The 24,545-nt window shown below is 37.5% G+C and overlaps 1 protein-coding gene and 1 long non-coding RNA gene across 8 annotated transcripts in view; one reads left to right on the top strand and one right to left on the bottom strand.

The window, feature by feature from the left end:
- Positions 1-10,664: 10,664 nt before the first annotated feature.
- Positions 10,665-12,775, bottom strand: LOC135214085 (uncharacterized). The gene is made up of 2 exons (XR_010314256.1): positions 11,825-12,775; positions 10,665-11,007 (listed from the first exon to the last, which is right to left on the bottom strand). It is a non-coding gene; the product is annotated as an uncharacterized LOC135214085 (long non-coding RNA).
- A 419-nt stretch (positions 12,776-13,194) lies between these two features.
- LOC135214292 (uncharacterized) overlaps positions 13,195-24,545 on the top strand; it is a 42,760-nt gene continuing 31,409 nt past the window's right edge. For 2 of the 7 annotated variants that reach the window (XM_064248437.1, XM_064248432.1), the window contains exons 1-5: positions 13,196-13,254; positions 13,608-13,877; positions 20,479-20,604; positions 20,944-21,039; positions 23,063-23,230. In XM_064248437.1, the coding sequence (XP_064104507.1) occupies positions 20,507-20,604; positions 20,944-21,039; positions 23,063-23,230 (362 nt within the window). In that variant the 5' untranslated portion in view covers positions 13,196-13,254; positions 13,608-13,877; positions 20,479-20,506. Of the gene's footprint in view, positions 13,255-13,607; positions 13,878-20,478; positions 20,605-20,943; positions 21,040-23,062; positions 23,231-24,545 lie in introns of all 7 variants that reach the window. The other 5 variants (XM_064248435.1, XM_064248430.1, XM_064248433.1 and 2 more) reach the window with 5 other exon arrangements.

Consider the following 24,545-nt stretch of genomic DNA (forward strand, 5'->3'; position numbering starts at 1 on the left):
TCTCTCTCTCTCTCTCTCTCTCACACACAGATGTTGTCAAATGGAACTCCATAACTCCTCCATAACAGCACAGTAATATCTGGATAAAAGGAACAGTTACCATAGTAATATCTGGATAAAATGGACAAAACACAGTAATTTCTGGTAAAAGGTGACAGTCACCACAGTAATACCTGGATAGGGACAGTCACCACAGTAATACCTGGTTAAAAGGTATCAGACAGGACAGTAACCCCTACAAAAAAGGGACAGAGCAGAGTAATATCTAGAAAATATGGACAGTCACCACAGCAATATCTGGATAAAATGGACAGTCACCACAGCAATATCTGGATAAAATGGACAGTCACCACAGTAATACCTTCTGACTGACATCAAAATGTTCTCTAAAGAAAGACCAGCAAAAAAAAAAGTCTGCCAGTTTCGTCTACAGACCAATAACCTTGGCATCCATTATATATAAAAACTGGTCCAATGCATAATGAAGTACAGAGGATATCCAAACTTCCTACAGCGGAAACCTGGGGACACCACATTATCTACAGATAACTCCAAGCACAGAAAGAAGGGTACTACATTATACAGTGGCCTGGGAAGAAGGTCCCCGAATAAATAAAACTCAAGAGACTACGGAAGAATGCAAATGCTCAGTAAGACAGTGGTCTCTATAAGTGTATTCTCGTCATACTACCATCATACACAGGTCACAATATGACCAATTATAAGAAATCTTTTTAAGTGTATTCCAGTCATGCCATAGTCATACACAGGCCACAAGATGACTGATTATTATGAGCGATCTATATCTAGTCATTTTACCTTCATACTGCGGTCATACACAGCTCTCACGAATGGGCAAACAAAAAAAAAAAAAAAATGAGTAGTGGAGTGTGTATATTTTTACGTATGAGCCCGGCCTTAAAGGCCCAAATACGTAAAGGGAAATATTTTAGGGAAAAATGCAGAATAACTTAACTTAAAAGGCTTGATTGAAATATGTTACTCTATAATGAGGTCGCCATTGAAACCAGCTGATTAATTTATGGAGTCAAGTGGAGTGTTTACATTCTCTAGAGAGTATGATCGAGCAGTATGATTGTTGAGTATGCTTGCAGCAAGTACTAATAAAATAAAATAAAATAAAGTAATAAAATAAACTCGCCAAAAGGAACTATAACATACAACAACGATAATAGATTAGGTTTTTAACCCCATCTCATATCCTGATTTTTATAGTTTAGCATTTTTTGTTAACTACACATTAGTAAATAAAGGTATACTTATTTTGTTATGAAAGTTATTTATGAAAGGTTTAACATTGCTAGTATTAGGGGAAAACTCTCTATCGCAAGAGTTTATATAATGTTCTAAAGGGTCCACATCTGGAATGACGTCAGCTCGTCACTCAGGGAACTTCGAGACCGTCTACAATCAGCCAGATTTGATTGTGCCAGGCAAAGAGGTGGTTGTCGATGTACTAAACTCTATTAGTAGTATTAATTTGTTTAATTTTAAATATCCAGACTTTACTATAAATTTCTTAAAAGGTGCTATTCTGAATGATAATATAAATAAAAAGTCTATTAATGTATTATCAAAAAGGCACCACCTGGCACTAGCTTCCTTAAAAAGAAACAAAGAAATCATGATCATGAGAGCTGACAGAGGAGGAGCTCTAGTGGTCATGAACACAAGTGATTATTTGGAGAAAGCATATGCCCTTTCAAATGATACCCAAACGTATCTCACTCTGCAGTCCCCGCCCACTGCCACCAAAATGCAACAAGAATTTAATAGAAAACTTAGAAAAATAGCCAATACCCTTTCTGATCCTCTGCACAAAGAATTAGTCTTATAAAAAATCTCTTCAAGATCCCCAAGTGTACCTTAGTTTTATGGTGTACCTAAGGTTCACAAACCTGGGTGGCCCCTCAGTCCTATTGTTGCTGCTTGTGGTTCACCGCAAATCACATTAGCAGAGTGGTTGGCTCAGGTTCTAAGTCAGTATCTAGGCATGTTCTCACTCAAGTGCTCATTTACAGCATTCATTCCAGTTCATACAGCGGGTCAAAGATAGTAATTGGGTAGATGGGAGGATGGTGAGTTTAGATGTATGGCATTATTTACCAACGTTCCATTAGATTATGTGATCACAAAGTTACAGGAAGAACATGATCAAGGTAATGTGACTTTCTCCATTCAAGCGGAGCAGTTTTTCTCCCTAATCAGATTATGTGTCTCGTCCACTGTATTTCAGTTCAATAATCAGGGATTTGCTCAAAAAGAAGGTGTAGCCATGGGTTCTCCTCTGTCTCCTGTCCTCGCTAACATTTGCATGGAGTTTGTGGAAAAAGAAATTTTAAACAGGTGTGATGAAGAAACGAAACCAGTTTTATGTGTGAGGTATGAAGATGACATTTTTTATTATTTTTAAAAGTACTGATGAAAAGCTAAAGAAACTCATAGAAATCGCGAATAGCATTTTACCACCAATTAACCCTTAAACGCTGAGCTGCTATTTCCCAAAGTGTCTCTCGTATGCCGGCGGAGTTCGGGAGTTAGCGCCAAAGCGGAAAAAAAGTTTTTTTTAAAAAAATCACAGCACGCTTAGTTTTCAAGATTAAGAGTTCATTTTTTGCCCCTTTTTTTGTCATTGCCTGAAGTTTAGTTGCAACCATCAGAAATGAAAAAAAAAATATCCTATATAAATTTTGGAATATATGACAGCACGAAAAAAATTTTCATATATAATTGTATACAAATCGTGCTGCGAGCAAAACGGTTAAAGCTAATGAGTTAATTTTTTTAGTTGTATTGTACACTAAATTGCAATGATTTTGGTATATAACAAGTTGTAAAACAATCAAAGCAACACAGAGAAAATATTATCACAAAATGATGCATGAATTCGTAATGCACGGATGTAAAAAAAAGTATTTTTCAAAAATTCACCATAAATCGAAATATTGTGCTAGAGACTTCCCATTTGTTGCAAAATTAAGGTAATTAATTGAATATTACTAGACTGTAAGAGGTTTAGCTTACAATTGCATTTTCCGACCATTTCGTTGGAGTTAAAGTTGACCAAAGTTCGATTTTTTTCTATTTATTGTGATTTATATGAAAACTTTTCAAAACTTATAAAACCTACAACCATGAGTTATTTTTTGTTGTATTCTACATGAAATTGCGCACGTTTTCATATATAAAAAAACTATGTAACGGCTAATATAAAACGGTGAAACAATTACGACAAAGTGACTCAAGCATTTCTGAGATTTGCAGCTGAGTTACCGCGCGCGGAGGGAAGAAAAAGTTTTTTTTAAATTCACCATATATCAAAATATTGTGATAGAGACTTCCCGTTTGTTGCAAAATGAAGATAATTAATTGAATATTACTAGACTGTAAGATTTTATAGCTTACAATTGCATTTTTTTACCATTTCGGTCAAAATAAAGTTGACTGAATGTCAGATTTTTTCCATTTATCGTGATTTATATGCAAATTTTTCAAAACTGCTAAAACCTACAACCATGAGTTATTTTTTTATTCCACAATAAATTGTGCACATTTTCATATATAAAACTCTACGTAACGGCTAATATAAAACAGAGCAAAAATTACGACAAAGTGACTCAAGCATTTCTGAGATTGCGCAGCTGAGTTACTACGCAGAGGGAAGGAAAAAGTTTTTTCAAAAATTCACCATAAAACGAAATATTGTGCTAGAGACTTCCCGTCTGTTGCAAAATGAAGGTAAATGGCTGAATATCAGTAGAATGTTAGATTTTTTGCTTACCAAAAAATACCAATATATATATGTATGTATATATATATATATTATATATATATCTATATATATATATTATATATATATATAATATATGAACTGGTGTAAAAAAGTTCTGATAACAACAGAATTCCATCTAATAAAAGGAGCCCATAAAAACACCAAAATGTAGAGAGAAAAGTACTATATTTCAGAGACTGCTGTCTCTCTCTTCAGGTATATGAATGAGAAAAGTTTACAGAAAAGGTGGTATTTATACAAGAGATCCGTCCACAAGTAAGCCAATTTAGGTCACCCCCGCTGATAATCTTCCTTTAATCTTCTTAAGCGTTGGTTGAATGAAAACTTCGTCAACGACATCTGAAATCCACGCGCCTTTTGAGATGTTCATTACCTGCTTCTCTTTTATTAAGGCCGATTCCATCATTTGACTCTTGTACTGGCAGTTGCTGCTATAAATTACACGTGACAAATTCCAGTTTATTCTATGGTTATGTTCATTTATATGGTTGAAAATAGCCGAGTTCTGTAGTCCATACCTAACTGACCATTTGTGTTGTATTAATCTCTGGGCTATTATTATTAATATAATATTAATTATATTATATTAATATATTTATATATATATATATATATAATTATATATATACTTACATATTTATATATTATATATTATATATAATATATATATATATATATAGATATATATCATATATATATATATATATATATATATATAAAATATATATATATATATATATATATATATATAATATTACATTTTTTTATTCTGGTACAAATACATAACTAAAAGGAATGCAGGTGAAAAACTTTTTTCTTGGCAGAAAACGAAATAATATACAATACATCAATAAATACAGATATATAAAAACTTGTAATAAATGTAAAACTAAAACTAATCTATCACGGGCCATAATGCCGGGCACATTGGGCGTACTTAAAAAAAAATTCCGCCTCCAATATTGCCTGACGTTGGCAGCAGGCATCATTCCAAAAAAATATGGAGCCCCAAAAAATGCGCCATGTCCGTGAGGTTGCAGCCCCGCCAGCGATGCAACAATGTCGTCCGCAGTTCGTCACGGCAGTACCGAGCGTAGTCCGTCGTCTCTGCAACCAGGTATTCCAGCAATTCCCGCGTCAGGAACAGCTGAACGAACCATAGAGCAGTGAGAGGAACAGGTACGGTGAGTCCAGGTGCTGCTGTGAATGGGTGCATGTTAGGTGGGGTGGGGTCCTCTGACCACCCCTCATCACTTTCGGACATACTGCCTTCACCTAGGCTGGCGCGACGTTGCGACTTCTACGGGGACGTGCGCGCGCACGTGCTCAGGCACAGCTTCACGACTCCCCCCCCCCCCCCCCCCCCCCCCCCCCCGCTTCCCCCCCCCCCCCCCACCCCCCCCCCCCTCCCCCCCCCCCCCCCCCCCCCCCCCCCCCCACCCCCCCCCCCACCCCCCCCCCCCCCCCCCCCCCCCCCCCCCCCCCCCCCCCCCCCCCCACGGCCCATCTCCCTCGCTTTTGCCCTCGCTCTTTGTTTCGTCCCCAACAACAAAATTCGACAACTCCTCCTCCTCAGACTCCCCCTCATCTGCACTAAAACCACTAAATTCAAGCTCACTTTCAGCCTGTGACTCCCGTGCGGACATTGGGGTCAAATAGTCATCATCACTTGCATCAGGCGTGATGTCCTCGTCACTAGATGACCAACTGCTATCAAAATGAGGACTTGCGACCTGCTCTCGATCGAGGTCCAACAAGTACTCGTCAATGTCCTTTTGTTGGAGGCCTCCCAAATGTCTGCAAATGCCCCTCAGGACACCCCGATGCTTCCTAGGGATCGTAAAAGGCACACAATGTGGTCTGTGGACACTTTCGGTCACACGAGGCTGCACAACATGGCGTTGGGAAGTGGGGTCATCTTGGGTGCTTGGTCCCTCTCCAGCATCCAAGTCCAAACTCGCCTCACACGATCCCTACCGACAGACAAAACGTGCCTTTCACACTCCTGATGACGTTGTGACATCTCTACATACGTCTTGTACCGCCACAAACACTTTAACACTCTCAAAAGTTCGGCAAAACACGAATGCGGCAAGAGATCGCTCTCGGATGACGTGTCGCTGAAGGTTGCTGGTGTGAGAAGAATGCAATTCGCACATGCACGGCTAGGTAACACTTGTAAACAAAACAACAGCTTGATCCGTGAACTCCCAGCATCCCTCAAGGCGTGTGATTTAAAATTTTTCACAAAGTAGGCCTATAACTATTTCTCCACGAATAATTAAAAAAAACTTTTTTAGTCGACGTATCATACGTCAATTAAGCACACGACAGACAATTTTAATTGACGTATAATACGTCCAATCAGCGTTTAAGGGTTAAGTTCACAACAGAAGTAGAAGTTTATTTTAAATTACCTTTCTTAGATGTTCTAGTGTTCAGGGACAGTAATAGCCAGAGGTTCAAATTTTCAGTTTACCGGAAATCTACCAATTCCTAGAGTTATGTCCACTTTTATTCTTTTCACTCAAAAGAAATAAAATGTAACGTTATTATGAATTTTGCTTTGCGCGCAATTTGAATTTGCGACCCCGAATATATAGATGGTGAACTTAAACACATCACGGGCTGAAACCTCAGTGCAGTCCGGGAATATGCTTCCGGCATAAAATGACCTGTCTCATAAATTCTGACAGTTGTCTGCCATACTAAGTACATAATTAATTACCTTGCATGCCCAGGGTCTATTACGTGGAAATGACTGTCTGTCATTCAGACCCCACACCTAACCCTCCCAACCCCCCTACCTTATTGAAGGTTAGGAATTAGTTGCAATTATTGCACTTGAACGTTACAACAGCATGCCGCTTACATGTAGTTTTTCGGCAGACCGTACATATTGTTTGTTTGGTTGTTTATATGGTGCTTTTACGTTGCACAGAACCAGTGGTTATTCAGCAACGGGACCAACGGCTTTACGTGACTTCCGAACCACGTCGAGAGTGAACTTCTATCACCAGAAATACACATCTCTCACTCCTCAATGGAATGGCCGAGAATCGAACCCGCGACCACCGAGGTGGGACGCTAATACCATACCAACCACGCCGCTGAGGCGCTCCGTACATATTGTGGTTACTTTGCTGCATTTTTTACACATATGACAACGCTGTCTCTTTGCAGCTCTTTCCTGAGACTGAGAATGATCATATTCTATAGATGTTCTTGCAGTTTCAGCAACTCGCCGGGTATTTTGCGTCCTAGGTAATGATACCCTCGAAGACAATACAAGTTGGACGAAGGCCAATCCAAGTTCATGAAGAAAAATTCTTCTCTTGAAGGTAGCTTTTCCCTTCCAGTTAGGTTGCACTATATTCCAAAGGACAAAAGCATTGTAGGGAGACATCCACTATGTTATCAAACAAGGCCATAGGCCATCTTTTTGTCTGACGCTTTGACCTATAAGTTGCAACAAGTTTGTCTAAATCATCAACTCCTCCTTTAGTTGAATTGTAAAATTCAGTTATGTTAGGTTTCTTTTCTTCTTTTTCACTCATAATCATACCATCTTTGATGCAGTTTGTGAAAAACTTGGAACAAATATAGCAAAAATTAGGTACGGGTCATTTTGACCCAAACAGATTAGATGTTACTTTTTTGCTGCTCATTAACTACTGGGAAAAATTTTACCAGACTTAGGCAACATAATAACCCCCTAAAGTCAGGAAAAGTCAAGGAGTGTGAAGCTTCAATCTCTAAAAACGAGAGATATGCTAATGTACAATTGTATTCGGATCAAAAAGACCCCTAGCAGGGCAGAAGGGTTAAAGCGTTTTGCTAAGTTTCGTATGTTATAGTTCCTTTTGGCGAGTTTATTTTATTATTATCACACGCCTCGCGCTTACTCAACAATCATACTTCGCGATATACTCTCTAAAGCAGCGGTTCCCAAATAAGGGGTCATTTCGCATTTGATGAAGGGAACGCGCGAGGTTTTGCTCTGACTCGTTGCTGTCAACCAAATTAGAGGCGTTGAACAGTAGGGAAATCTGGGCTCATGACATAAATTGAGAACGAGGAAAGAGTGGAGAGTTTGCAACACTTTCATAGGTTACGACAGCATCCAGACAAGTTTTTTTTTTTTTTTAATATTGTCGGATGCCGCCGAAAACCTTTTACTTAATTCACGAATATCAATTACAGAAGATCAGTATCAACGTAAGAAACTTGTAGTAACTCTGAGGGAAGGATTACTGATTTCGAGATTTGTAAAGTTGCACTTTATTTTATTTAATAAAAAAATTAAGATACGTATATTGTGTGTGAACTGAATACTTTGATACAGTAACTTCTGAAACAAAGGTATTTACATAAATGTATCCATTAGAATATAATAATAATAAAAAAAACTGCTTGAATCCTCTATCATAACCACAAATCATCACATTTGATTATAACTCAAAGTTGGGCCGGTGGTTCAAATGCAGGTTGTTGTATGTCGACCACAATATTTCTTCCTTCGTGCGGACCCCAGCTCGGAGACGCATGCGCCGTGTGGGGCCACTCGTATTTGAACTATGACAGTTGATCGAAACGTACAAAACGCTTAGTGGTTTTTTTTTTTTTTTTTTTTTTTTTTTTCCACATCCGGTCCGAGATCAGAGGAAGGCGGACGCATTATTATACAAAGAATCCATTGGTATTTTTAACCAAAAAGGTAAATGTGGGTTTTGTTTTAAATATTTTACAGTGTTCCATTATTCAGCACCTATGGAACACTGTGTTGAAAACGATCATAAAATAAAACAAAAATAAAAAATTTTATCATCGATAATGCTACAAATGATAAACCATAAAAAATTTTAGAAAGCATTTACAAATTTTACATAGAAAGTTTAAAACGTAATTTAAATGAATATGAAAACATCAGCGACATTAAATATATTAGAAACGTTATATCAAGTATTTTATCATTTTAGATTAGCCGTAACAAAGAGTTCCCACTGGCAAGTTTAGAAGCAGTTAAAATGCTTTTACCATTTGGTTCAACTTACATGAGTGAGGCCGCCGGCTTTTCAGCTCTTTTGACCATCCGAAGCAAAGAGAGAAATAGATTGAACCCAGAAAATGACATCAGATGTGCCCTTACAAAACTATCTCCTCGCATTACTGAAATGATCTCAAACCGAAGGTGTCAGTTTTCACACTACTGAAGATTTTTTTTAAGTACACACACACACACACACACACTCACACACACACACATATATAATATATATATCTATATATATATATAGATATATATATATCCACTATTTTCAAGTGAAAGTGTGATTATTTACATTAAATTATTTTATTTATTTCCAGCAGAAGTATTTATGGATTTATTTGTCATTTTTCACCCTGATGAACATTATTTCAATTATATATTCTATCCATTTATTTTCAACATTATTATATGTATGCATTTTTTTTATAGTACATCTTGATATATTTGTTTCAATAATTGAATATAAAGGAAGGTTCAACAAACTAAAAGGCTTTGTTTTACATTAATCATGTACAAAGTAATAGATATGGTGTGGGGGTAACGAGCTTGCTGCTAGCCAGGATTTTGGAAAAAGTGGAGTAATGACCAAAAGTAGGTAATTGGGAACCGCTGCTCTAAAGAATATACGTACTCCACTAGACTTTTTTTTTTTGAGTTTGCCCATTCGTGTGAGCTGTGTATGACCGCAGTATGACGGTAGAATGACTAGATATAGATCGCTCATAATAATCAGTCATCCTGTGGCCTGTGTATGACTATAGCATGACTGGAATACACTTAAAAAGATTGCTCATAATTGGTCATATTGTGACCTGTGTATGATGGTAGTATGACGAGAATACACTTATAGAGACCACTGTCTTACTGAGCATTTGCATCCTTCCGTAGTCTCTTGAGTTTTATTTATTCAGGGACCTTCTTCCCAGGCCACGGTATAATGTAGTACCCTTCTTTCTGTGCTTGGAGTTATCTGTAGATACTGTGGTGTTCCCGGGTTTTCCCTGTAGAACGTTTGGATATCCTCTGTACTTCATTATGCATTGGACCAGTTTTTATATATAATGGATGCCAAGTCTATTGGTCTGTAGGCGTAACTGGCAGACTTTTTTTGCTGGTCTTTCTTTAAAGAACATTTTGATGTCAGTCAGAAGGTATTACTGTGGTGACTGTCCATTTTATCCAGATATTGCTGTGGTGACTGTCCATATTTTCTAGATATTACTCTGCTGTCTGTCCCTTTTTTTTGGGGGGGGTTACTGTTCTGTTTGGTACATTTAACCAGAGCTGTCTGATACCTTTTAACCAGGTATTACTGTGGTGACTGTCCCTATCCAGGTATTACTGTGGTGACAGTAGCCTTTTACCAGAAATTACTGTGTTTTGTCCATTTTATCCAGATATTACTAGGATGACTGTCCCTTTTATCCAGGTATTTTTGTGGTGTCTGTCCATTTTATCGAGACGTTACCTTGGCAAAAGCATATGTATACAGCTGTAACATTACAGAAGTTTTATTGAAATGTATTGCTTTTCATTTCATGTTTTTTATTTGTTAGCGTCACTTTTTTCTCAACAGAATAATAACCATATCTAGCATTTAAGTATTACTGATGAAAATGATGGTCTTAAATAGGCAATTATGAATTTTCAAAAAGAAACAAAAAAGTGTGTACGAGTTTATTTCAAAAAAATAGTGCATTTATCTTACAAAAAATTTCGTCATTCGTGTGAATCCCAAGAAACCACTTGGGCTGTTATAATACTAGCAATGTTCTAAAGGGTCCACAATAATACAAAGTGTTAAGAGTCCGTGTATAATTTTTAAGACTTTACAAAAAGCTTTCGAACCCTTCCCTGGGTTCATCTTCAGTCCAAATGAACAATTAGTTACAACATGTACAGAGGTAAATTTAAAAACAAGAGTCGTTGAAGATCGTTGACACTGGTCGTTAGCTCGTTAGTAGGCCAGGTGATGAAGAAAGAGGGCAGTTAACTCCAACTAGGTGATTTCCTCACCCCTAACAATCCTTCTGGCTGCAATTCTGTTGGATCTCCGCAATGGTTGTTGCAATGTTGGAGGAAGTCCTTCATCTGAGGGTGTAGATTGGGCACTCTAACCAGACTCCTCTAGGGCAGCGGTTACCTGGACAGGGAGAGGCAAGGCGGAAGCAGCATCAGGAGAGGGAAAAACAGAGCCTGTCCTACAGTTAAAATCTTTTAAAAACATACTAGTAATAAAAAATTAACAAATGGGTCTTCGTTGACAAAATACTTGTTTCCTTTGAATGTTTCTCCTAGAATTATAGCAGCTCCCAAAACTAGTCGTCTGGCATTTACATTGTTACTTTTAAAGATAATTTTAGCCTCGTTCCAGTTGGGTCTATGATCATTCCTGAATGCATGTGCTGCTATTGCGCTGTTTTGTGATTGTAGTTCATAAGCTTGCTTATGTTCGCCCAAACATATATCTTAGTCCCTGTCCACTCTCGCCAAAATATTTACTATTACAGTCCATACACGGTAGTTTGTAAACGCCTGGGACTATAGAATTTTTATCATTATTATTGTTTCTTACGAGGGTGCGTCTTATTGTATTTTCATATTTGAACACAATTTTAGTTTCCTTCTGACTTTTGTTTATATGCCCACATATATTCTTCACTTCTGGATTAAAGGGAAGGGACACATATCTTTTTGGTTGTCCATAGAACAACTTCCTTGCTCGCGAAATTGCTTTCTCAATGAAGTGAGGGGATATCTAAGACTTCTAAATGTAGCCGTGAATCCCGATCCGTGCTGATCATCCTCAAAATTATCCAAAAGATAAAATAAATTATTGTTAACTACAGGCCTGAATATCAGCAATAAAAATATGTTATTTAGTCATATGCTATATTACTACCAGTAAAGCTGCAACTGTTGCACATATGAAAAGTAAAGAGAAAAAATCTTGAACTTACCGAACATAAATAAGATCTGTCATGTGCTTTCCAATTTTCTAGATCCCTTTCATCTCCCATTGCCGTCGTCTCTCTGGGTTTCTAGGGAATCTGCGCATCCTTGCACCCTGTCCATACTGTACAGAACAGCCTCCTACTGCCACCCAGCAAACCATAGGAATAAAGTATGTCATTTACCGAAAATTAATCAAACTCTTTTCCGTGTGCGACGTGTGTGTGTGTGTGTGTGTGTGTGGCGTGACCAGGATCCTGGGCATGTAGGCTCTGACTGTGTCAAGGCAGCCGCAGGTTGTATACTTGACCTTGAATAACTGGTTCCGACCATGGCCAAACTCTCTCTATATACGGCTCTGCCCTGTACAAGCAAAGTAATCAAAAAAGTAGTTTGTATGGCAAGGAATTGTCTACATTTATAAGACATGTCATTTTGACCCGAAACAGATTAATGTTGCAAAATTCTAACAGACCACAAGGTAACGTTAAATCCACCGGAAACAGGATGAGTGTGGGTGTACTACGACAAGTCACATCGCAAACTGTTTTCAAGAGAAACGTCGTAAGACAACGACCAAGTTAAACAAAATGAATCCAATTCCACTTTTTCTCCCACCTAAATTATGCATCGCGTTGTATGAGTAGATCTGTGAGCAATGATATACAACTATAGTACACACCTTGATACCTTGTCACGATCATCTGTTATTGATAGGCCGCGCGCGCGTGTGTGACCTTGAAAATTCTGTTCGTAGATTATTATTATAGATCAAAAGTTCATGAGTGTAGTTTATGCCGACATAAAATGTTGAATGCTTGCTCTGAATTTACCCTCTCTCTGTCTGTCTGTCTGTCTGTCTCCCCTGTATGAACCTTAATATAAAAGGAATTGCAAATTTAGATGAACTTTTACAAGTCTCTTTCTCTCTCCTGTACTTTTAGAATATCCGGCAACGTCAACACGGCCAGTAGAACTCCCTGGCCAGATGGCTCCCCCCACACCACCCCCCCCCCGCCCCGCCCTATTATCATGGACACCCCCCCACACATTATCTTTTACTAGTCAAGCAAGCGTCAAACCATGCGGTTATTTTTAGACCCCAGCCTCGCTACAAGGCGATGATGCCTAATAATTCATATATCATAGCTTAGATAGAACATCTGTCTAAAAGCCTCCCCCACCCCCCCCCCCCCCTAACCCAACCCCCGTGTCGTATGATGCCTTGACGTAAGATGTTTGACAAACCGCTGATATAAATATTTAATCGAACATGGCGTTTGCTTCAAAGGCATTCAATTATATTCCTTCTGGCAACCGACTGGATGCCATGGTGCTATATAGTACTACATACTGCTAGGACTGACTTGTGAATGCTAGTCTTTATCTAAAGTGCGTGCGTAAGAGACATGCTTTAAATTTCGTGCGTTTTAAAAGAGTTCGTTCGCTCTCCTGTTTGTTGTCAACTATATATATATATATATATATATATATATATATATATATATATATATACATATATATATATATATATATATATATATATATATATATATATATATATATATATATATGCTTAAGTGTGAACGTATTATTAAAACGCATATACGTATGCATATGTATATTATTATATACACACACACACACACACACACACACACACACATATATATATATAATATAATATATTATATATATAGATATATATATATATATATATATATATAATATTTAGCATATATGCCACGGTTCTGAAACCACTTTTCTCATCCAATTTCCTACGGTCCCCAGCGTATATGGAAGTTGTCCGCCATCTTGTCGGTTGCTAAGTACTGTGAAGTTTTCTTTTTAATAATCAAAACGGTCCCATACGCTTAAAAACCAAAAGGTCTAATAAGGAACAACTTGCCTTAAACTCTACTATGGACTGAATACAAGCGGACATAGTTCTTCAATTCGAGACTCGAGCAGACTTGCAGAAACGAACTGCTCTGTTGGTTTTGACATTGGGTGTGTCACACAAGAACGGCAGTGAAGATAGACAACCCAATTCATTCACTGGTGAGTACTATTATATAAGCGATTATTCACTGCTGCACAAGCTTCTCCCAATACGATGATAAAACATTCACCATAATTTCGGCCAGGAAGTATACCATTTCTCACCTATCATTCTGGTCTAGACTCCAAAGTAGCCTATGTCTATATAGTCAGTGTACCATTTTAGCCGTTCTGTAAACTGTGGACTTATATAAACCCGTTGACTGACTAATATTGATAAATAAATCGGGCATCCTATTCCCTAATCAGATGAATTTATTTCTGGTGATTAGAAATTCATTTCTCGGTATAATGTGGTTCAGATCCCACCATAAGCTGTAGGTCCCGTTGTGAAGTAACCAGTTGGTTCCTAGCCACATTAATAAAACTCTAATCCTTTTGGCCAGCCCCAGGAAAGTTGTTAATCAGCTCGTTAATCAGCTCAGTGGTCTGGCTAAGTTAGGCTATATACTTTCCAAGACCCCCAATCAATCTTGCCTTTTGGTTCAATGTCCAACCAAGCTGACCAGGAGAGGAAAGTGTACAAAAAGAAACGTCGTTTTAGATCCTACTGTCAAAGAGAGTCCACAAGATGCTGCGCTTGATATGGATTTAGAAGTGAAATAAGGGAAATAGACTTGACAGCCACTAGCCTAGCATAGCTCCTTTTTACCAATATCTATTCTTGTATCATTACTCAGTCTTTCATTCTCCTCACAAACGAATAGTGACTTTCTGACGGTATTTTGTGTGTAGCAAACTTAATTAGCAAGGACCTAGGCATCCTTCCTAGTGGCTCGACTCGTTAAGGCTCAAGATGATGATGACGAATCAAGTTCATGACGAGATCACACGCAGAAAAAGAAAAAAAAAGTGTAAATTCGAGAGTTATTGGTTATCTTTGCTTCTGGAATACGCCTGGCAATGTTTGTCACCCCTGCAACTCCAAACTTTTTTCATGATAAGGGAAATTTAGATTATCCAAAGCCTAACTGCAAATGAAATTTTGGTCTGCTATTCATGGCTGGGTCCCCACTGTATATCTTTGGGGCACTGAATTCACACAAAAGTCTTCTGTCATCTGGTATGCCTTGGCTGTCTCTGGTTGATGCAGCGTGGTCCTGAGTAGGCTCTTTTATGGGCATGGTGAACGCTTAAGGCATGGCTGCTACTGTCTGGTGGAGTAGTTCTGTGAGGAGTCCTTTTTCATGAGGTCCAAGGATGACTTGGTTTGGCTGCCCTAGGCAGGCAGTGTGATTTAGCCACCACAGTTGTTTGTGCGCGTTCGACATCGCTTGTCTCCTGTTGGTGCCTGCATGTGGTTGAGGAACTTCTTGGCTCTCTGGGCGGGTGGCATGCTGAAGGATGACTTTAGCTGATCCTTCTGACAGGTCGAAACAGAGATTAAGCTCAAGCACATGGGTGCTAAAATATATATCTATATATATTTATAAAAATGGATGCATGTATGTGCGTGTGCAAAAATGTGCCACTTACACTTTAAAGCGCATTGAGGTATTTCAACCATACTTGGTATACATATGACTTATCACCTGGAAGAAAACACTGTGAAGGTAAAACACCATTGGCACCAAAGGGGGGAGAGGTGTGGGAAGGGAGTGACATGCAAAAATAACCAAACAATACAGATATTGGTGGCTAATCCATAATTTTCCAGGTCACCGAGATGAATAGTACACTCCCGGTGCCCTTTAAGTCCAAGTTCAGCACTGATAATGTCGTCATCACATTTCATTTATCAAGTCTGGAGTGCACTCTACTTTCTATCTGCAACTGAACAGAAATAAGTCTTCATAATCTTTCTAACACATTATTTTCAGTATCTGAAGTGCACTGCCCATTTCTGTCTGCAACAGAGTGCAAAAGGCCCTCAGCTCTTGCTTTGCCTCATTGTTATATTTGTACACGTCTCTTTCACTAGCCAGCGAGAGTCGCACTTGATGCTAACAAAGTGTTTTCATGAAACGGTTACATCATAAGGAATTCAAACTGGATCACAAAGAAAATTCATAAATAAGATAATCTAGAGTAATAGGCACAACTCTATAAGGCAATCCACAACAGTGGCAAGCTATGGCAAGTACACTAGACATTTCATGAGGGGTAACCTATCTAAGCCTTCAAAACACATAGCTTCTTTCATCGCCAACATTATCATCGACAAGGTCCTCTATCAATAAAGCCAAGGACGCAACATTTTGCAACAACCTCACGCACTTTGTTCTGTGGAGCCTGGCATGTTCATAGATCTGGCTATGAACTGTCTGACAATTCACCAGTGTAATGCTCCACTGAAAAGCTGTTGAAAAATTAAGTATATCTTAGTTTAACCAGACCACTGAGCTGATTAACAGCTCTCCTAGGTGAGACTTTTATTTACGTGGCTAGGAAACAAATGGGTACTTAAAAACGGGACCTTCAGCTTATTGTGGGATCCGAACTACATTATATCCAAAAGTGAATTTTTAACACCAGAAATACATTCCTCTGATTCTGCATCGGCACCAGTGAGTTAGGTTTGATGTAAAAATTAACACAAGATTAATATCATGACATTTTATTTTATGACTGGTGAAGACTGGATGCTGTGGAAGATAATATAAACGATGTTGCAGGAGATAACAGATGCTGAAGAAAATAATAGATGTTGCAGGAGACAGTATATAATAGATGCTGAAGAAAATAATAGATGTTGCAGGAGACAGTATATAATAGATGCTGTAGAAGATAATATAACAGATGTTGCGGCAGATAATATAATAAATGCTGCAGAAAATAATATAACTTTTGTAGAAGTTAATGTAACAGATGCTGCTTAAAATAACTGATATTGCAGAAGATAACATAAAAGATGTTGCAGAAGATAATATAAAGGACTTTGTAGAAGATAATGTAACAGAAGCTATAGAAGATGATACAATAGATGTTTCAGAATATAATATGTTGTAGAAGATGATACAATTGATGCTGTAGAATATGACATAACAGATGTTGTACAAGATAATATAATTGATAATGTAGAAGATATAATATGTTGTAGAAGATAATATAACAGTGTAGATGATTGGAAAAGAAACCCACAAAACCACTATGTATAACGTGTTTACTTATAAGTATTTACATTTTATTTTACTCAAACACTCGAGTACTTTCAGGCCCTATGTGTGGCCCATTTTCAAGAGATGTGTAGGTTGTTAGCCTGGGTCAAGGCCCAGCAGTCTTCTGGAACTTCTTCTTGTTGAACCATCATTTATATGATGGCTATTCTGGTTTCCTTGAGAGTTGCTAATCCCCTTTTGTCGCTCTGATATCCTGAGCTGATGGTCAATGGGATTAACCCTTGTGGTAAGTGAGTAGTCACCAAAAGTCTGTCGGGCAGAAAACCTAATCTCTAGGTCAGAAGGGTCAATCTTAGCTTCTTTTAATATCAAAGCTCGGCTTATGGGATCTTCTGAGGTAAAACATTTGTTTCCTTCTAATACTTTAATCTCTCTGATGAGTGCTCCTTCTACTACCCTCCTATGACTGATTGCTTTTGCTTTTGTATATAAGCCTACTATTTTTTAAATCCATCCTATGGTCATTTTCCCAAACAATGCCTAGCTATAGCACTCCCCTGAGAGTTAAGCTCCACTGCCCTTCGGCGTTCTTGGATTCTAGTCCTTATTCCCCTACCTGATTCCCCCACATATTTGTATCCACAATTGCTGCAATTGATTATGTATAGCCCCCTACATCATCTGTATTACTGTCTTCTCCTTCCAATTTATTTTTACATACTTTGTTTTTTATGGTATTATCAAAGGTATACACAAATTTATATTTACTTTCTTTCATTTTTGAAGTGATTTGTTTCATTTTAGGCATAAAAGGTAGGGCAACTATTTCCTTATTTTCTTCATTCCATGTTCTATCTACATTTGCTCTATAAAAAAAATCTCCTAGCTTTGTTGAGTGCCCTTTTTCTGGACCATTCCGGATATACTAATGCATCAAAGCTTTTATCGATGTAATTTATTTCTTGTTCTATCTTACAAGGGTCACACGTTCTCATTGCCCTGAGAAATAAACCTGTTAGAACACCTATTTTTATATCATGACTGTAAAAAGAGAAGAAATGAATATATGAGTTTGTGTGTGTGGCCTTTCTATATGTGCTGAATTCATATCCTGTTTCTTTTCTTTCTGTGAGTATGTCTAAAAAGGGCAGTTTATTATTGTTACTTTTCTCTAAAGTGAATCGGATGTTGTTATCAAACTTATTGTGTTCATCCAGAAAAGTTTCTATTTCATTTTCATCACCTAGCAGAATAGCAAAAATCACATATCTCCACCAACCTTGCAGTTCTATGTAAGGGAAATGAATATTAGGGACTAGATTGGTTTCGAAATATTTCATATAGATGTTAACGAGTATAGGTGATGATGAGGACCCCATAGCTACTTCATATTTCTGTTTGTAAACTTGTCCCTCAAACGTGAAATAAGTATCACTGACACATAATTTAATCAACTCAAGGAAGACGCCTATTTCTATATTTGGATTGAAAATACCCTCATTATGTTTAGTCTGAAGATATTCTAATACTTTATCTAAGGGGACATTTGTGAATAATGCTACTACATCAAAACGAACCATGTGTCCCTTTATATTCTTTTTCTGAACTTTGTCTATGAAATCTACTGAATGTTTAATATGTGATTCTGAAAATATACCCAAGTATATTCCTAGTTCTCCAGCTAACCACACTGCTAAGTTTTTGTTAGGAGATTTTCTAATACAAACAACAGGGTGTAAAAAACAAAGTATGTAAAAATAAATTGGAAGGAGAAGACAGTAATACAGATGATGTAGGGGGCTATACATAATCAATTGCAGCAATTGTGGATACAAATATGTGGGGGAATCAGGTAGGGGAATAAGGACTAGAATCCAAGAACGCCGAAGGGCAGTGGAGCTTAACTCTCAGGGGAGTGCTATAGCTAGGCATTGTTTGGGAAAATGACCATAGGATGGATTTAAAAAATAGTAGGCTTATATACAAAAGCAAAAGCAATCAGTCATAGGAGGGTAGTAGAAGGAGCACTCATCAGAGAGATTAAAGTATTAGAAGGAAACAAATGTTTTACCTCAGAAGATCCCATAAGCCGAGCTTTGATATTAAAAGAAGCTAAGATTGACCCTTCTGACCTAGAGATTAGGTTTTCTGCCCGACAGACTTTTGGTGACTACTCACTTACCACAAGGGTTAATCCCATTGACCATCAGCTCAGGATATCAGAGCGACAAAAGGGGATTGGCAACTCTCAAGAAAACCAGAACAGCCATCATATAAATGATGGCTCAAGAAGAGGAAGTTCCAGAAGACTGCTGGGCCTTGACCCAGGCTGACAATCTACACATCTCTTGAAAAGCGGCCACAGATAGGGCCTGAAAGTACTCGAGTGTTGAGAGAAATAAAAAGTAAATACTTATAAGTAAACACGTTATACACAGTGATTGTGTGGGATTCTTTTTCAATCTTCAGAAGAAAACTGAAAGAAGTTTTTGTTATTGAATATAAAGAGGGTACGAAAGTGGAAACTCATTTTAGAAGTATTATGAGAAAGGAAACCTTATGTGAAAACTGATTAAAACATACTAATAATATATGTGAGACTGATTGAATTGAGCTGAATACAGAATTTAGGCCACAGGCCAAGCACTGGGACCTATGAGGTCATTCAGTGCTGTACCAGGAGAAGAAAATCTGGAAGCAGTTGCCCTATAAATTAATTGTTAGGAGAGGGTGGAGGAAAGTGAGATGGAAGAAAGAGAATATGACAGAAGGTACAGTAAAAGGTATGCGAGTTAGAGCATCTTAAAGAAAACAACTGAAAGAAACCACCAACTGTTTGAACAGAAAAAAAAGGCTGAGTGAGAGATAAAATCAGGGTTGGTGATTTTTTTTTATATTTTTAAAATTAAACAATAAAAAATTGTGATTTATTTGATTTAATATTTATTTTTTTTATTTGTTAGATGCTTTTCTATCATTTTCCCCTAAAAATGTATTTTATGACAGAATTACTATTCATTTATCTTTTAGGTTTCCACTTCTGGCCTAAAGTATGTACTTGCAATGTTTTTTTTTTATATCAAAATATATATAGATGCAGCACAGTTATGCTCAAGTTTTTATGAACCTCCAAAACATATTTATCAGTTTGTTTGCTTTCAAAGTAAAAAAAAAAATTACAAATATAAAAAAAATCATGACTTTTTAAATGAAAAAATCAATGATTTAATCACTTGGATGAATCAGTTTGAACTATTCATTGCCAACCCTGGATACAATAAATTCGTATTTGGTTACATTTACGTAATTTAAGAGCATAAATGAGGAAACCAGATACACCCTTTGTCGCCAAGTAGAATAAGTGGGCCGTTTAAAAGCAAAGGCACCCAATCTTATCAATGTGGCTTAAGATACTACTACTACTACTACTACCAAAAAAGGCGCTTTTCTGCCTAGACCAGAACTTGAATAAATGACTTCACACTTGTCTGGCGACTTCTGAATAAGCAAAACAATTTTTTTCCTTTCTTTTTTTTTTTTAGATCTGGAAGGAACAACCCTTCTGAAAATATGGGAGACGGCTTAGGGCACACGGATAGGGAAGCCATCTCGAACACCGATGCCGTCAGTGCTCCTGAACAGCAAGCAGATGGATCAGACAACACTGGGTAAGTGGTACACTCAAAATTGAAAAAAGTTCTCCTTGCCCCGGTAAGTTATTATAAAGGGGGCGTGTCCAGATTCCCCCTCTCCACGAAATGTCAAAACCACTGTAGTCGAAAGTGTCCAGAACATTGATGAGAAGACAGAGACACTTATCTTAATATGATGTACTGAAAAATTATGTGTATATGTTATATCACTTGTTGAATTTCTTTATGTACTAACTTTACGCTAAAAATAAAGTCTGTAATCTTCTGTTCCACTGCAACTAGTCTGCCTGATAAAGCATTAAAAACGAAAGACCTTTCAACCCCCTAGTTTCACTTTCATTTTCCATTTGACAGGTCTGCCAGTGAACAAGGGAACACTGAGGGGGCCAGTTCAGTGTCTAGCATTGCTGCAGGACCCTCAGTAGTTGAAGGGACTCACAATGGAGGAGAGTATGTGTTTCAGCCATTTCGTTTCACTTTTTTATTTAATGTCATTAAGATCCAGCATTGGAGAGATGGGATCCTTTCCCATATTCAAATTGGACTTTAAATTTTGAACTCCATATATATATATATATATATATATATATATATATATATATATATATATATATATATATATATATATATACACACACACAAGGCATGATCCGACTTTCAGCTTACTTGGGACGCGTGCAAGATTTCCCCGTCGTGCTCAAGTTGTAAACTTTTTATTCTTAACATGAATTGAATGGTGCTAAAATCTACGTTCAAGCAGAGCCTGGTTTTACCAACGAAAATCAAAATAAATAAACTACATTTTATTAGAAATAAATGTTCTGTACTGTTTAACAAAAACATCATTTATTCTTTACATTTTCATTCTAATATATGAATCATAAATATATCTTAAAATTCCCGAGTCCTTAACTGGACGCAAAACACCTTTTTCCAGTTCTTTTAAGACTCTTCCATAAACCTTTCCTACCTCCCAACAAGAACAACCACACAAACATCAAAACCAAAGTAGCCTGTGGGCTTACTCCCCGAGTAGGTGAAAATCACTTGATTTGACGAAAAGACTGTGAAAAAACTCAAGTTTTACAAACAATGGCTAAATTTACAGAGTTAGAAAACCATTTTGATCCATACAGCCACTATCATATTAGAGGCAGCTCTGCAGCAGAGGAACAGTTAGTCGTCTAGGGTGAACTCCTCAGGTTTGCAAAGGACATTGACAAGGACTCCTGTGAGATTCACAAGTTTTTCTTTAGAGCTCCTTTAACATCTTGTGCAGAATGGGGGTCAGGAGTGAACCCAGATTTCGGGCTTAATTCAATATACTTTTCCTTTGTACGCTGTATTAATGCAAGGTAAGGATTTTGTGGAAGATGTTTACTATTTTTGCTTACTCAGGGAGTAAGCCTTACAAACTACTTTGTTGTTGCTGTGTTCTTGTTAGGGGGATAGGAAAGGTCTATGGGAGAGCCTAAAAAGCTCTGAAAAAGGTGTTTGCGATGAGTTAAAGATACAGGAATTTTAGGATAGGGTATTTATGATTTATTTATGAGAATTAAAATGTAAAATAAATTAATAACGAGCGTGTTAAACCGTACAGAACAGCTATGTACTTCTAATAAAATATAGCAAATTTATTTTAGTTTTCGTTGGTGAAACAACGATCTATTTGACCGTAGATTTTAGCACGTTTTAATTTACGTTAAGTTAGGAATATTATGTTTGCAACTTATGTGTGAGAGAAGAATTTTGCACGCGTCATGAGCAATCTGGAGGTCGGATCACGCCTTGTTTGATCTCGTTATTATACTACTAATGGGACCAATCAATCCTATGTGATGTTTCACTTTAGATCCACAAATAGCACATTATTCTTTTGCTCAGTTCCAGCTGAACATTTATGTCGATTTGTACCGACTCAATTCCTTACTTATCTGGCTCATAGACAATGAATCACTATTGTTTCATGGGATTCCATAAGAAATGTTGCTACTCTTTTTTGTAAGGATGCTCCATAACAATGTTACATGCGAAGATTGCATTTGCACTGAATATTTTCAACAGTAGTTTCACGGCCTCAAAGCCAATGAAAAAATAAAAAAAAAAAGAGACAAAGTTAGTTCTTAGGTAATTCTGACTGCCTTTCACTTTCATTGTAAATGCTCTTCAAAGCTCTCCTGTAGCATGTGTTTAAAATATAAGCTGGATAGCATAAGACCCTCTCTATTTTTGTAATGTTCTGTAGTACATTATCCAGGCATTCAGGACTAATACCATGCAAAGCTCGGTGGAACATCGGAGATAATACTGATGCACAAAAGTTAAAATATTATCTATCATGTCTGATTAACAATGTCTGCAATTATTTGTTCCACTGAAAGTAATTTTCTTCAAAATGCCTTCAGATAGAGCCAAAAGAACTTGCACTCCATCTGTCAACTTCACATCTGTCTGACCCGTTTCCCTTTCTCAGTCTAAGTGGTGAAGAGGAACACGCCACTAAGGAAAGCACCTCTCAATTTCCACATGGGGGAGATAATAACTTTGAGGCACCTCTTTCCTCAAATTGCAGGTGCTGTTCCCCAGAAGATGAGGATTCCTCCTGTCCTCCCAAGAAACTGTGCTTCGAAAGGTCTCCTGGGTAGGTTCTGTGTGAATTTGTGTTCATAGTCATGCGGGTCAAGTTATTTATCTAATTTTGGAGAAGCTGGGCATGACCACCCATTATACAATGACTCAGGATATTCAAGGAAGTGCCCTTATCAGACAGGTGTATCTTGCATTTATCCTTCATCCAAAATTCAGCTCTTAATTCTGCTCTTGTTAATCATTCCCCTGTGGTGAGAGTGGTCTGTCTCTTAAACTTCCAAACATCTTGCCAACATACCTACTACTACTACTACTACTACAACTAGTCCATGAAATTAGTGAAGGTACTCTTATTAAATTTTAGTTAGGGTTCTCTACATCGGAAATAGCTGGTGATTTAATATCTTCCCTTTCTTTGTATGTATAGTCACCCCACCTTGATAACTCTGAGGACCTTTGTTATTGCTCATACTATCTCTAAGGCTATAATATTTTCCCTGGCTACTGCACCCTGAACTCTACATGGTCTGTTATATATCTAACGAGGAAAAATCTCTAACGAGGTTAAATGACACTCGTTTAAACAAATGAAAACAAAACATCTGTTGAATGCCATCTCTGGAGTTGGCTGAAAATCAGTTTCAAGCTAGGCTTGAAACTCTTGTTGTAAACTCTTGTTGTTACAAAAATATACGTTTTATTTCCCAAAATTAGCTAACATGAAAATGGAATAAACTTAATTAAGCCTGACCCAAAAAGAAACGTTAACCTATCATATTCCTCTCAAAATCATATTTAAGTAAGTACCCCCTTTCCCCTAAGTGTCCTAACATTCATAGTTTATTAATAGTCAAACTTAGTCTAGAGAAAACCCATAAGGTGACTTTGAATCTATCTGAAATAAAGAGACCATAATTATAACACCATAAAACATTAAAGTTCGTCAATAAAGAATGTGTGCCACACCTCACTTCCCTTTCTCTAGAACTCAATTAATTGTCACTTCAAATGTTAACTTTTTCAAAGTTTCTCACTCTACATTACCTTGTCCGACGGATCTGCAACACCTCTTCTAGCGCCTCTTCTGTGGCGTGTTCCACACATTCTATCGATCAAATTCAGCGAGTCCCCCTTTGCAACTTTTCCCCTAGATTATATGTCATTTTCTGTTCATTACGAACACACACACTCATCAATTGGCACACAAGAGGCATGCACGCTACATACATGAAACTCTTGATCTTCGGAAGGCATCACTGACCCCAATTGTGCACTGGTAAGCTTTCCTGTTTGTTTTTTCATTTCAGCATCTTTGAGGAATCCAGCGTTTTGCATCTGTCTCTAACCGGCAAGAGCTAAGGTTATCA

The sequence above is a fragment of the Macrobrachium nipponense genome, chromosome 45 (assembly GCF_015104395.2).
Source record: "Macrobrachium nipponense isolate FS-2020 chromosome 45, ASM1510439v2, whole genome shotgun sequence".
NCBI classification, from domain to species: Eukaryota; Metazoa; Arthropoda; class Malacostraca; order Decapoda; family Palaemonidae; genus Macrobrachium; species Macrobrachium nipponense.